This window comes from Cupressus sempervirens, chromosome 9 (assembly GCF_028749045.1).
Source record: "Cupressus sempervirens isolate cs-2001-9-10 chromosome 9, ASM2874904v1, whole genome shotgun sequence".
NCBI classification, from domain to species: domain Eukaryota; kingdom Viridiplantae; phylum Streptophyta; class Pinopsida; order Cupressales; family Cupressaceae; genus Cupressus; species Cupressus sempervirens.
In genome coordinates, this window is record NC_143126.1 from 615,938,170 (window position 1) to 615,953,295 (window position 15,126).

At 34.7% G+C, this 15,126-nt stretch overlaps 1 protein-coding gene across 1 annotated transcript in view; it reads right to left on the reverse strand.

Annotated features, from left to right (window-relative positions):
• Positions 1-1,481: 1,481 nt before the first annotated feature.
• ELF9 (RNA binding (RRM/RBD/RNP motifs) family protein) overlaps positions 1,482-15,126 on the reverse strand; it is a 200,881-nt gene continuing 187,236 nt past the window's right edge. Inside the window, exon 14 of the mRNA XM_089801353.1 lies at positions 1,482-1,994. Coding sequence (XP_089657479.1) covers positions 1,868-1,994 — 127 coding nt within the window. The 3' untranslated portion in view covers positions 1,482-1,867. The remainder of the gene's footprint in view (positions 1,995-15,126) is intronic.

Here is a 15,126-nt window from a genome sequence, read left to right on the forward strand (position 1 = left end):
TAGTTTCCCTCCTTGCTAAAAGGAAAAGTGTTGAGAAATTTAGTCTCATTATGATTTGCAGCAAATTTTATATAATATGTGTGTATTGAAGGATTTATGTTGATATCCTTAAATATATCATTTTAGGAATATCATATTAAGATGATATCTCTTCGTACACTCAAGAAAATAATATGTTCGGTATCAATCCTTCCTAACTAAGATGAAGCGTTAAATTTGTAATTACAGTCAGATTGATATGATCATGAGTTTCATTATTGATGATATATATATAATGATGTTAAGACATGTCTCCTTCTCTCATACTTATATGAGATCCAAATTTGCTTTTGAAACATATCTATAGCAATGGCAATATAATTACATTTGCAAACACCATCCGTGTTACTTAACAATGCATAGATGTTGCACATTATGTGCCACAAATATTGTATCTCACATTTGAGATGGTTAAAGCTAGTCACTTTTTAAGGTAATTATTAGAATCAACCAAATCAAGATGTGTTAAGAGGTGGCATTTGTTGCATCTTAAAAATGCAATACAAACACATGCAAATGACAGACATGTGATTAGACCTAGAAAACAAATTCTGATTTATTTTTTTGTGGTGTCACAAAATGAACAACGCAAATGTTCCTAATGAAAGGCAAAACCACCTAAATATGTTTTACAATACAATTATATATGTCAGCATCATTGATAACAAAAAGATTTAAAATCAAGAGACTAAGTGAAATATCAAAAAGCCTACATAATCCACTATATTTAGAAGTTGTCACCACTTTGTACAAAGTGGTAATTGCACAATAGTCACGTTTGAGGCAAAAATGTTTTCAGCATGCAATTTGACCAATAGTCGCTATAATTGTGGATACATGCAAAATACGATCTCTTTGTTGATTGAAGGGCTTGAGGTTAAATACAGCGGTGGACAATGTGCATGTATCCTTTCTGGATACATGCAATTTGACCGTTGTCAAAACTGCTAATTTTAGCATTCTCAATTTTCCTCTTTGTAAATGTAAATACCACTAGAGAACAATTGTAAGACGCTTTAATATCACTCAAAAACATTGTTCTAACAAGAAAATAGTCAAGCAGAAATCATCTCTCACAACCCAAACAACTCTCATGTTACATGGGCTAAACCAACAACAAAGACAACATTGGCAACCATGAACCCTTGGTCATACGATAAGAACAAATGAGGACAATTTGGGTTATACATTTAATCTCTTTTGATTGTTTCTCATATTAAAGAGATTGTTTGTTGTTTATTATATTGATCATGGAAAACAAAATATGCCCTGTCATCTATTGCTTATCAATATTATAAAATATAATAATTATAAATACTTTTGAAATTCATCTTAACGTGATAAGATCATTTATTTTTGTGAAGCAGATCATAAAACTAAAATATAATATAAAATTACTAAAAATGTAAAATTAACCACTCAATATTTCCCGGTCACCGATGTACTATAACTTAAAATGGTACCCATCATTTATACCAATTTCGTAAAAATATTTTACAGTTACTGTTGCAATGACCATTTTGAATTGACGAGGTTCTTTTAATATTAAGAGGGTCCTCTACAATTACAGTCTGTGGAACACTTACTATTTCAAGACCCCGTAGTCAAGGAATTAACATCAATTTGCAAGATTCAGTCCATGGGCAACATCATAAATTAGCATAATCTCACGTCAATACAAGTTGTATACTAGTTAAACACAGCCGACGAATCAGCCCATGTACTTAGAAAAAAGTCAGAGCAATCACCTATATTGATATCCTGACTGTAACTTATTTTTTTTAGTAATATTTTAAAATTACAAAAATGACAGATGTAGTCATACTCTTCATTCATCAGCTTCAAGTTCAGCACCAAAACGTTCTAGTCGTGCTGCTTCCTCATTTTCGTCATGTATTAATGCATGATTTATAGTTCCATCATCTTCCAGAGCTTGTATTTGCCTTCCACCAAACCTGCACGGTGACAATCGATAGTTACAGTTTCAAAGTGGAAACAGCATAGAAGGGTTTAAATTTAGCAATAATCCTGCCAAACACATTTGAGACACAACAAAAACATGCCCAATTAGTTCCATCCCCACAACAACAGGTGCAGACAGAAAAAAAATGAAAGAACGCAAGATGTGTTCTTTTATTGTTTAATGATACTAAGCAATCTGTATATAGATCTACAGATGGCTTATAGTAATATGAGACTGCCCCACTCTTTGCAGGAGGCACCTACCGGTACTACAAACAAGAATTTTCATACCTAACCCTCTTTAGATTTAAACTTACGACCTCTCTTTTGAAGACATGTTATTCTTAGCTTGGTCCTAGGACAAATAAGGGAGGCCATCCCTTGATTTTCAGGAGATACTAAGCTGTCAACGGCAATTTGTCCATCCACTGTCTAGCTCTAATACCAAAAAACAAATTCATCCCAACTGTAGTCTTGCACATTTCTTTAAAATTCATCTCTGAAAACCCTGATGATCATATATAATACTAATTCTTGATTTGATTAAACAGACAAAAAAAGTTTGTTCATCAGTTTGTAAAACAAAGTTCTGTAATAAACACTTCTTGAAAACTATGGTAATTAGGAAATCAAGATATTGTGTAATTAAAAGATAACTATATATGTCATAATGTCCTTAAAAAAATTGCAAATTCAATTAAGTAAAAATAGATTAGTCTGTGTTCAGTTTGATAAATTGGATGATTTGTAAACAGCCAAAGAACAAGATGCTGCACCAAAGTTCCAATATACTGAATGACGATAAAAACAGATGGAAGGACCTGCATGGCATACATTATGAAGATATTGGACGTTGAAATGGAAAAGCAAAGGTAGAAAAAACAAATTGCACTGTTAACCCCATATGTATCAAGTCATCAGGTAGGACCCAATTAAATGATAAGAACAACTCGAGAACAAGAGATCCACAGGACATAGGACAAAGAGAAGCATCGCAACAAAAATTGTGTAAAAAACAAAAAACAAAAAAATCCAGAATGACAGGCACCTCCAATACATCATGATTTATCAACCTGACAGTCGATTTTTTGAAGGCAAAATGAAATCAGATTCAACAATCAAACATGAAATACAAGGTGGTGGTCAAACTTCAGGCCACAACCCAAAGTGCCGAAGTACATGACAAGAGCCTAAAACGGAGAGAGAACCAAGCATTTATATAATAAGATAAAAGATGGATTTAGCCAAGCATCTAATACATGGTTTCTCAGCCCGATGGAATTAATCTTTTGAAATAAAAATGAATCAGAACACAAAATTTGGCTTTACACACAGGCTCAGGTTGTCAAATTGCAGGCCAAAGCCCATAAGCCTCATAAATATTGATAGGTATTTATGAACATCCAGAATGACCAAAACATATGGGAGGTATTTAAAATAGTGAGAGGACATGGCAGAAACTTGGTCATTCATTCTGAAGCGATTGAAATATATATATATATATATATATATATATATATATATATATATATATATATCCAAGACAGCTACAAACGGGATTTGACAGTTGCTTGTTAATTCACAGTTTATTTGAATAGTAGATTTCTGTTACCAGTTCGTCCCTAGGCAACCCTGGGTCCCAGGTCCCAATCCCCATCTAGTTCATACTGGGTTCAGAGTACTGGTCCTGTTCTCTGTGGGTTTGGTCAGGGTCCTGCCCACAGCTTGTGGGTATGGCCCAAATGAACCCAAACATGAATCCAAACCAAAAGAACCCTCACAACATCATTCCAAATGAAATGCTTGAATCAAATAATATCATGTCTTTTTTGTTTCCTTTCATCATTATTGATAAATTCAACAACGATAGAGCAAAAATAATTATTTCTTTGTGATCCAAGTTCTGTTCTCATCTGTATAGATTCCCCTGAAACCATCCAATGATGGCTATCGCCTTCAATGCCATCTTCACAGGCATATTCAGTTCCATTGCAACTGCTTCACAATGATTAATTCCAGAGCTTGAAATTTTTTGTCTTTCTTGTTAAGCCATAGTATTTCATTTTAAAAGAAGTTGCTCCACATTATTATTTTCGCATTATCACAAAACTCATCTGTTGATCAAATAGCTGAGGATTACAGTAAAGCCCACAATGGAATACTCTCTGTCGACGGTAATATTCCTCCCTAACTTCCACACTTAAACACTGTTGGCTTGACAAGGACATTTGAAGGCCACAAAATAACAAAACGCATCATGCAAATGTAACACCTGCACTAGTTGCTGTGTCCTGCTAAATCCAAATTCACGCCAAGAAAAAGGACCAATAGAAACGTGGCAATATTAAATATAAAAATCACCAGACATTAGAAGTTCAATTATCTCCTCATATATTTATGCCATACATTGCCGCGCACATTATATTTTCATGCAATTCATCAAATATCATTTTTTGTGCATGAATGAATGATTTTAATAATGTCCGTGAGGCCAAAGCAGCCTATAGGACCAACCAGAAAAACAAGCACACCCCCAAGACAAAGGGTGCAAGAACATTAGGCCTTTTGAAGCTGCTTCTTTAAGACTGCTCTTCGACTAAGATATCAATGTGCCAAGAATTCAGCCGGATGCAGGTGTGGGTGCGCCATGATGCACGGATGCATTTGGAGCCTGATGAATGTTGGCAAGAAGTGCTTTCCCTTCCTACGGATGCGCGCAAGATGCGTTGGAGAGCATCCAAAGAGAATCTAGGCACATCTAGAGAGCATCCGACCTATTTGAGCACCTAGTCACATAAGTGACTTATAAAAAATTGTTTTTTATTGATTTTTTAAATTATATTTTTGCTCGTTTTTGCCCCAAAACCCTAAAACGGCCCTAAAAGAGGCCATTCATTGCTCTATCTTCTCTTTTTGTTGCGGCTGGGCTCTCTTCTCATTTGGTCCCCATTTTGGCATTTTGAAAGCAAGGTCATTATTTTTGAAGAGGATTATTCATAGACTGTCTAATTGTAGTGCCTACCCCTAGTTTACTTTTCATGTTCTATTGCCGGATTCATTTAGACCAACTTTATTGTTATGCTTTATGATTTAGTGGTACTCGGTTACCGGATTTGATTGGATGTTATTTCATACTCCGTTTATATATTTGAGGAGCTACTTGATACTCAGTTATTTCATGTGTTCATGATTATTCTTTCGATGATGATACATTTATGTTCATATAGTAATTTCAGTTATTTCATGATGATAGTTAGATGAATTATTTATATGCAGTTTATATGGATACTTACCCCATATTTGCATGTGTATGGTCTACTTGTATGTTTTACTTTACGTTTGACGTTTTTGATGTGGTTGAGGGAGTCGTAGTCACCTACTAGCTAGGATCTAGACAATGCACCACTCCGCGCCATTGCCTATTTAGTTTAGATTTATATGTATATGTACATGCTCGGCTTTTATGCAAATTTCAAGAACCGGGCATCGACTTCCCTGAATTGCTAGGATGAGCATGCCCTATCGCAGTATCTCAATGGTAAAGAGGGGAGATAGTTCTTGAGTCCAAATCCTAAACCTAAGCCAATTGTCCTAGAAAGTAGGACAAGTATTTGAGTTATTTACCCTTCTGAATTCTTCAAGTGACGTGAATTCGAGATTTTGACCCCTGAGTTTGATTTAGTATTGTCTTTAAAATGGGTTTTCTTGTTTAATTTTGTGGGTCTATTGTGATTTTCAGTTATAATTAAATCAAATAAAAAGATTATTTAATTATTTAATTTAACAAAAAAATTATATTAAAAAATCAATTTTTAATTATATTTAATTAATTGAGAAATTAATTAAATAGTAGAATTAAATTTAAAAGATTCAATTAAAGTTCTAATTTTGGCGTAATTATATTTATTTAATTTAATAATAATTAATTTAGGAATTTCATTTTTATAATAAACTCTAAATCTTATTATTATTTAAATTAATAAATATACTATTAAAAACATCTTATGATTTAATAAAAGAGAGAATAATTTTAATAAAGTTTGTTTTAATTAAAATGCAAAAAGTTTGCCCATGAAATTAAAATAAACTAAAATAATAATAAAAAGGGGTTGGTGTATTTACAAAACCAAAACCCTAAAGGAGAAAGCTCTTTATTAAAAAATTAGAGTTCATTTCTCAACACACAGGTTTGGAGGAGCAAATTTCGAGAAAAGGGTTTTTTGAGGAAACGGGAAATTCTTGCAATCTCCGAGCATTCGTCCAGTTAGCATCAAATCGAGGTAGGAATGTTGCTTGAATTTATAACAGTAATTTCCCTTCGTATTTCTCTCTGTCTTCTTCATGCTTATTTGAAAATCCTATTTTAGAGACGGCTATGTTTAAAACCCTTGTTTGTGAAATCATTGTTCTTCGTTTCAAAAACGCCTGTGGATGAAATCAATATGAAACCCTTGATTGAGAAATCTTATATTCAAATTGGATCAATTTAGAAAGATTATAATTCCAGGGTAATGTTTGGAAAAAAAAATCAGGATTTTATTTAACGAATTCGACCGATTGTATTTATCTTTCTTATTGGATCTATGTTGGATTTTGTTTAAAAATATATATATTATATAAAATTACCACAGTAAATAAATTACTATGATATTTTATATTATAATACAATTATGTTCTTTTCCCCAAAATTGGGATTTTAGAGTTGTCGGAATGTTGGATTTATCAATTAAAAAGGGGGGGCATTGTTTTTAGTTTTTAATAGAAAATAAATAAATTCAAAAAGGGGGATTGGGGTCATCAACTCCCTGTCCCCGAGCAGCTTGGTTGCCAAGGTAGCCAAGGCTGTCGATAGTAGTCGTAGCTGCTACAATAGCCGAGGCTGCTTAAGTAGCCAAGGCTGCTACTACAACAGCCGACGGGCCTTAGTCGTATTTGCATGCAAATTTTTTTATAATTATTTTATTAATTAAATTTTTTAATATAGTTTTTTTTATTAATTAGTTTAATTAATATTAAATGTTATTAATAATTTTTAATATATTATTAAATTGGTAATTACTATTATTAATCAATTAATATTATTTTATTAATAATTTAATAGCTATTATTTTAATAATTTAACAATTATTAATTTTAATAATATTTATTAAAAGATTTGGTTATAAGGTTATCATTAAATTCGAAAATATAGCATTAATTTTAATTTAGAGAAATTTTAATGGAGGTTGGTGTTATTAAATGATAATTCATTTTTATATAAAAAAAATATGGAGTTTTATATTTAAATGACGTTTAATGATTTATTGAGTCTTTTAAGGTTCTTGTGGACTCGAAAACTTTGTCAGATATGACACTATAAATCGGGAAAACTTGAACCCTGTTTGCAAATCGAACATGTATGTTTTCGAAACAAATGATTTATGAAACTACTTTTTGATGTGATATATGTTTTACCTTGTGTTGGATTCGAGTTTGACTTTGTTGACTAGTTTTGGATGTTTACCAAAGCCCTGGGAGTTACTGTTTTATGATGGTATATGAGAGTTGTGGTTTATGTTTGATCTTTGAGATATGGATCAATGTTTATTATTTGGTCACGATCTTTTATACCCAACCATTGTGATGTATTCACGTATTTCTATGATGAGTTTTGATCGGTTGCTTGTTAGTGCTTTCCAATTGCTTGTATACGACTAAGGTGAATGGTGTGATTTTTCTTGATGTAACCTTCGAGTTTCGATTGGTTATCTTTTGGTGCTTTCTAGTTGTTTGCATAGGACTGAGGTGAATATTGTGATTTTATAAGTTATTTTTTTCATGAGCTTAAGGTAGGTAATCTATGTGTATGTTGGAAGTGGCTTGCCATGGAGGTCGGAGCCCTAAAAAGGTTGCTTGGGTAACCCATTGTAGGTTGTTTTAATTAGTGATAACATTTCATTAAATGAGTTTAAAATGAATTAGCAAGAGTCAGTGTTTTACCTCGCCCATGCCTTGAGTGCTAGTACAGGCTAGGATGGGAGTAGAGAGGATGCTTGGTTGTGACCTTGCCTCATTATTATGCCTTGTCTATACGAAAGGATGCTAATGCCACATAGAAGCACTAGGGGGCCAAAGTCCAGAGAGGTTGTCCAAGTAACCTTAGAGTTGGCTCAATGCGATGACACTTGCCCACTTACATAGTAGATTTCCTACATGTCTAGGTTGCCTCTAGGTTTAGATGTTACTTGTGTCTTGGTAACTTTGAGATAGATTGTTTTCAAGTGTTTTCTTGACCTAGACGTTGGTTATGACTTTTGGGATTGATATCCGTATGAAACTTGAGATTATCTCCTCAGCACGGTGGGAGTGGGCCATTTAGGTTCCATGAAGTCGAGTTGTAGCGTTTCTTATACCATTGGGATCTAACAGTTGGATGTCATTGCTGGATGTACTTGTGTAGTTGTTCCTTTCATTCTGATCTTATGTCCCTGTTGGATGTTTATATTTTGTTGTATTGTACTCGATTATATGGAGATCTTTTGAGATGATATATTTATTCATGATGTATATTCTTTGAGCTTTCATACCCTGTGACTTGTACAATGGATGATTATGAATTCTGGTTATGCCATGTGGCATCTTATGTAATTGTATATTATTCCATTGGATTTGTAATTATGGTTATTCTATGATGTGGATTTGTTATGTATCAGATCTAATATTAATAAAACTTATATATGTGATTTAACGTTATGGAACCCTTAAGAGATGTAACCTGTTTATGGTTTGTTTGTATGTATGTGAGTTGTTCCTTCCACTGTATTATCTCTTGTTTTAATCTTTAAAAAAAAATTGTTTGGCAAACTTAGTGACACTTTAGGTTAATTTCTTTTGGGTTCCTAGCGGGGCATTACACTAATAGCTTCTACAAAAGACGTCTAAGCATCTCAAGTAAGCATTTGATCCATTTCATGAGTTTTTTTAAAAGATTTTTTTTAGATATTCATGAATTTTTCAAATTTTGGAAGAATTCAGTGTAACACAGGGACTCACAACCCCTTCCCTAACCTCGAAGTACCTGTCCCCGTGATATCCCCGCATGAGGTGCTTGAGTACCCAAGTACCCCCACCTCCACCATTGCACAACCATGCCACAACTAGGATGGGTATTCGAATTTCTATTTGAACTTTGAATTTTGAATGTTACTATTGGGTATGTAATATCATACTATGTTGAATGTTCAAATGTTCTAATTTTTGTTGCAATATTTCTATGTTCAAATATTTTAATTTGCTATGTTCTACTAAAACATCATTTCATAACTAGCATTTTCAAGTTCTATGTGTATACTAGACAATACCTCTCCCTGCCCTATCCTCCCCTATCGTCGTCCCCTCGTCATCCCCTTGCTGTCCCAAAATGAGGTCCATTTTCCCCGCATCCCAAAAACTCGTCTTGACATACCCCAGTACTAGTCTAACACTGGAAGAATTTTTTCAAGTTTTTTCCTTTTTTTAAAGAAATGAAGGAACAAGTTTAGCTATCTTTTTTTAGTATATTTGTATTGTATATTTGCACTTGTATGTTTGATGTTCAATGTCTATTTAAATATTTTTTATTTAATTTTTTTATTTTCTTATTAGATTCACAATTTGCATTGTGCAAGAATGGCCACTACTAGTAGTCAAAGTTCAATAGCAGGGCAAGTTGAACTAAGTGATAACTTCAATATTGATATAGCATCTCCATTATGGAGACACCACAAGACTATCGTAGGTTTCAGGAGGTGGGTCATACATTTGGAAATGCAATGTATGTCATGGTAAACCGTTCAACAGCTCATATTCTTTGGTCAAAGCTCATTTTATAGGCCCTACCAGTAAAGGAATGTCCAAGGGAAGCAAAGATGGAAAAGGGATGAGTGATGCATAATTAGCCGGGTTTATAAAAGAACAAGTTTCTGAAAACTTTTGTGAGCAAATCAAAAACAAGTTTGAATAAACCTTCATCCACAAAGAGCAAAGTGAATGTGCCCACCGATCATGTTGCATCCTCCAAACATCCATTCTTGGAAGTAGGAGAGGAAGAAATAATTACACACAAAAGAGGTCTATTCGATCAAGCATTCAGAATGTAGGCAAGAGAGCTTTTTCCTGAAGCAATTGCACATTGCATTTATGCCAATGGTCTTCCTTTCAATTTGGTACGATAGCCATATTGGAAGCAAATGTTCACAGCCATCCTTAAAGCACCAGCGGATTACATTAGCCCTGGGTTTGAAAAGATGCATACTACTCTTTTGCAAAAAAAAAGATTTCTATAAACAAAGCTCTTCAACCAATTAGGACTTCTTGGAAAACTTCTGGTATAACTATTGTGTCTGATGGATGGAACAACACAAGAAACAAACCATTGATTAATGTGATTCCAATGTCCCCCAAGGGGCAATATTTTTTAGGGGGAATGATTGTGAAGGACAAGTTAAGGATTCACAATTCATTTCTAGAATTCTCATTGAGGCAATAGAGATGGTGGGCAGTGTGCCATGAACCTCTAAATAGGACCCAACAACTATACACAAATAGAAATATGTATACCTAAACATTAAAATATAATTAAATGATGTAATATGAATATATATAAGATAATAACAATATATAATAATATCATTATCTATTAGATATAATTTTCTATATCAATTAAATAATATAATAAATATATTTAAGATGGCAAATTCATATTTCACTTAGATATTTTTATAAATAAATCAATTATAATCAATTAATAATCCTTTATAAACTAACACTCTTATATTGATATTATCAAATCAATAACAAATACTTTATGTTAAATAATGAAAATCATTAACACAAATAAGAAAGATATTAAATAACATATCAATGACCAATCTAAAACTAATCATCAAACCTAATAAACTACTTATCCCTACCTAAACACCTAACCACAAAAAGACACATCCCAAGTTAAAAAGCATATATATAAGGTTGTTGACGAGGATGGTCAAAGGCATCAGAGTGGAATCATTACTTTACCATCGAAAAAAGAAGTTTCCAATTTGAAAGAGATAGCGATTGGACGATATAAGCATTGAGCGATCTGATCGATCACACGCCCCAGTCCACCACTTTAGACTATGCACTTAATATTATATGACACGGACAAAAACAAGATAGTCAAAGGAAACCAACAATACACCTGCTGAGCATTTCGATAGGAGGAGAATAAAGGGAGTACGACGATATTGTCACATCAACTATTGTAGAAGATACGTCGGGTCCCACCATATTACGAAAGTGATTTACGAAAATCGCAGTCTACATAATAGTGAAGTATTGAAGGGGGAGTAATAAGGGTTGAAGTATATAAAGACCAAGATAGAAAGCAAATCATATACGTTAAAGAAGCAAGGGCACATCATCAGTGATGAGCGACAATATAGGTATAAGAAAGAGGACTACAAATGAATGTTGAATATTACATTAACGAGTAAAGGGATACATATTAAATGTAGTAAGAATAATAGCAAGTATTTAAGGGTGAATATTAATTGCTTAAGAAAATAGGGATCAAAGAATAATAAATATATTTGAAGATAAAGGAGAAATAAGTAAACTATGTTGATAAAGCTATAAGTGATAAAGGGCAAGTGATTAGATATTACGTTGAATTATTGTGATGGAAAGTTATTAAGGAAAATATTGTAAGTATGAATTTGGAATATTAAAAAGAGAGAACTGTGAACCCCAATAGGGGTCATCACAAGTGGTATCGAAGCATAATCCTGTCATCCTGTGATAAGAGGATTATGGAAAATCAAGAGGGTAGAACAAAAAGAACCACCATGAACGACCTAGCAAATGAAATGAGATCCTACATGGAACAAAACAAGCAAACATTGATTAATCAAATGGAAAAATACCTAACCGAGCGTAGATAGACTCGACCGAGTCACTGACTCAACCGAGCATAGTCGACTAACGCTAACCGAGCATCGTTTACCTACCCAGGTACAAAGCATTAAAGGAACCCTAAAATTGAAAATTGATAAAAGGAAGAAATCAAAGTTTCATTTTTCACTGTGAATTCAAAGTTTTCAAGAGCACAGCATTCCTCGAGCCCCCAAAGTAACTTAGAGAAAATTTGTTGAAGGAAACTCTCAGGCGAAGTCACTGTCTTCAAATCCTTCATCAACGGAGCAGTGTGGTGGGCCCAAGCAAAACAAGCCATATATCTCGACCACTGTATCAAGAAGCAAAGGGTACAGTAGACCAAAAATAAAATTGAGAAAGCAATGAAGGTGCAGAACGAGACACGTGAGAAGGTGGCCAATTCCAAGCGTACAAAAGTGGATCGTAATATATTACGGCAAACGTTACAAATAGAGGTATTGGTCAAAGTCCAAGACCTCCTTCATAACATGCCCCAATTGTGGACTACACTTTGATTGCTTTCTCCGCACAACCCAGCACCACAGAATGAACCAATGCTCTTGATGGGTTCAGAATGGATCCCATGTTGCTCGCAATAAATAATGGTCGATAGCCTGCGATTGTAGAGATGGGCATCCTTCGATTCTGACAGATAAAATCATGAACAACGACTCCCAAGTAAATGTCCTTCTGGAGGAGACATGGAAGAAACTCGAGGAACCAACTCTTTAGCCCCTACCTTTCAAATTTATTAGGTGCAAACCAAAAGGGAATTGAACCCCTTAAGACATTAATAGCCTCAAAGGTCACCATAGGAACACAATCATTTGTGTTGGACTTTGTTGTCATCCTGCTCAAAAGGAGGATATGACACCATTCTCGGTAAGGGATGGTTGGTGACAGCGATGGTTAATCACAATTGGAAGAACATCCTCTTAATGGAGAGCAAAGGGCAAAAGTTTGCTATCGATCTCCAAACCCAAATGGTGAGTGAAGAGATTGCATCTTCCTCAGAATCAATCTGACGAAGAGCATGGCAGAATGGATAAAGTTAGAAACTGAATGAAGCCAAATGTTGAAGGTGTTCTAGGACTTGAGGAATGTTTCGAGGATGAAACAAGCTCAATGAATGGACTATTCCACTGGCAGATGGAAGACTATGAGCTATTTCACATTTATATGCTAGAGGTGGAGGAAATAGAACAAGCGTCTAAGAGAGATGTGTTCCCATCAGAGTAGAGGGAGTACAAGGAGGGGGAAGCCAACATGAACAAAACCCAACCCAAAAACGTGATGCCTAAGGACCCATCAAGTATGAAGAGCCATCCTTGCAAATCACCAACCTCAAGGATGAGGAAAATTTACGTAATAAATTGTTAACAAATGATTGGAACCCTATGTTAAAGGCCATAGCATTAAAGATCTTCCTAGAATACAAGGATGTATTCGCATGGACTGATAAAGACCTCAAGGGTGTACTATCGAAGTTGTGCGTACACGCATTCCTCTAGTACCTGAGTTGTACCTCTGCTAAAAACTATGCAACAAGGGTGAATGAAGAGATCGAGCGTATGCTCGAGGCAAGGATAGTCCTCAAAGTACAAAAAAGTGAATGGGCGTCCCTAATTGTGATATCACTGAGAAAAGAGGCCAATGAAATCAAGATTTTAGTCAACTTCAAGTGCCTTAATCTCGTCACCGTGAAGGATCCCTTCCTCATCCCATTTACAACTACAATCTTCGAAAAGGTTGTCGAACATGAAATGTGCTCATTTATGGATGGGTTCTCCAAATATGACCAAATATCCATCATAGAGGACAAATTGAAAATAGCCTTTGTGGTGGAGGATGGAGTGTATGCATACAACTGGATGCCCTTCAGTCTATACAAAACACCAACAACATTCCAAAGAATAATCCTTCATATCTTTGACAAGATGTCGTTAAGGAATTTTTGGACCTTTCTCAATGACTAGTCGATCTTCAGCATTGAGGACATGAACTTAGGAGCACTTCAAATATGTATGGAGAGGTATTGAAGAGCAAGGTTGGCACTCAACCTGAAAAAAGTGCAGGTTTATGGTCCCACAAAGGAAGCTTTAGATCATACCATTTGCAAGGCTGAATTAAAGACAAACCCAGACAAAATTAGAGTGATCATCGAAATGGAGGCTCCCAAAGATGTCACAAGGTTAAAGTCATCTTTGGGCCACATTGGCTACTCCAAGCGGTTTATAAAGAATTTCAACCAAGTTTCCTACCCTCTCGACAAGTTGATGTAGAAAGGAGAACCCTGTGTTTAGGGGACGAAACAAGATGCCTCATTTGTAGAATGGAAGACGAGACTAGTTAGGACACTATTGCCATGATTTCAGTTCCCTATATTTTTCAAACTTCTAGGATTAGGGTTGAGTCAATGTGATGTCAAGTCTGTATCTAGATTACCTTTAAGGGACTTCTCTTTTCATCTATTCCTTTGAGTACACCTAGGTGGGATTCAAAAGTGATCTAATGCATTCGTTCATATTAGGTGATTAGGTTAGGGAAGTTAAGTTTATGCATTTCCCAAATGAGAAGAAAGTTGTTTAGAAACCCTAATTCTATGATCAAGTATTTCATCGAAGGCATCATACATCTGAAAGAAGATCACATTGCATTCAGAACAGATGGTGACTAAAAACATCTGGATCGAAGCTCAGGTCCAAGGTGCATATCACAGGAACATCATGAAAATTAGAGAAGTCGAATCAACTACAGGAGAAGCAAATAAATCCTCAAAAATGATGAAAGAACCCGGTCAAAGGTGGTGTGACTTTCTTTCAAATCCAATCAGTGGCTTATATTTGATCCGCGCGTCTACGTTGCAAAGTTGACAAGTCAAATGGCTCAAAGATTAAATCCAGATCGTCAAATGAAGATCAGATCAATAGATGGAATTATAATGGTCCTTAGAGATGTATCTTCCCAACCGTCAAATCATAAAGATCAAGGATCATTGCATGTTTGCCGATGATTTAAGGTAACCCAGAGTTGACATGGGGAAGCAACGAAAACCATTGTTCGCAAGGTCGCAAGGGGTTAAAGATGATCTAAGGTTAGTGTCATGACAGAGCGAAAAGCTTGTGTTTGCAGAGTTGCAAATGGTTTAAGTTAACTTTGGGTTAACATGGCAAACAAGCAAAAACCAATGATCGC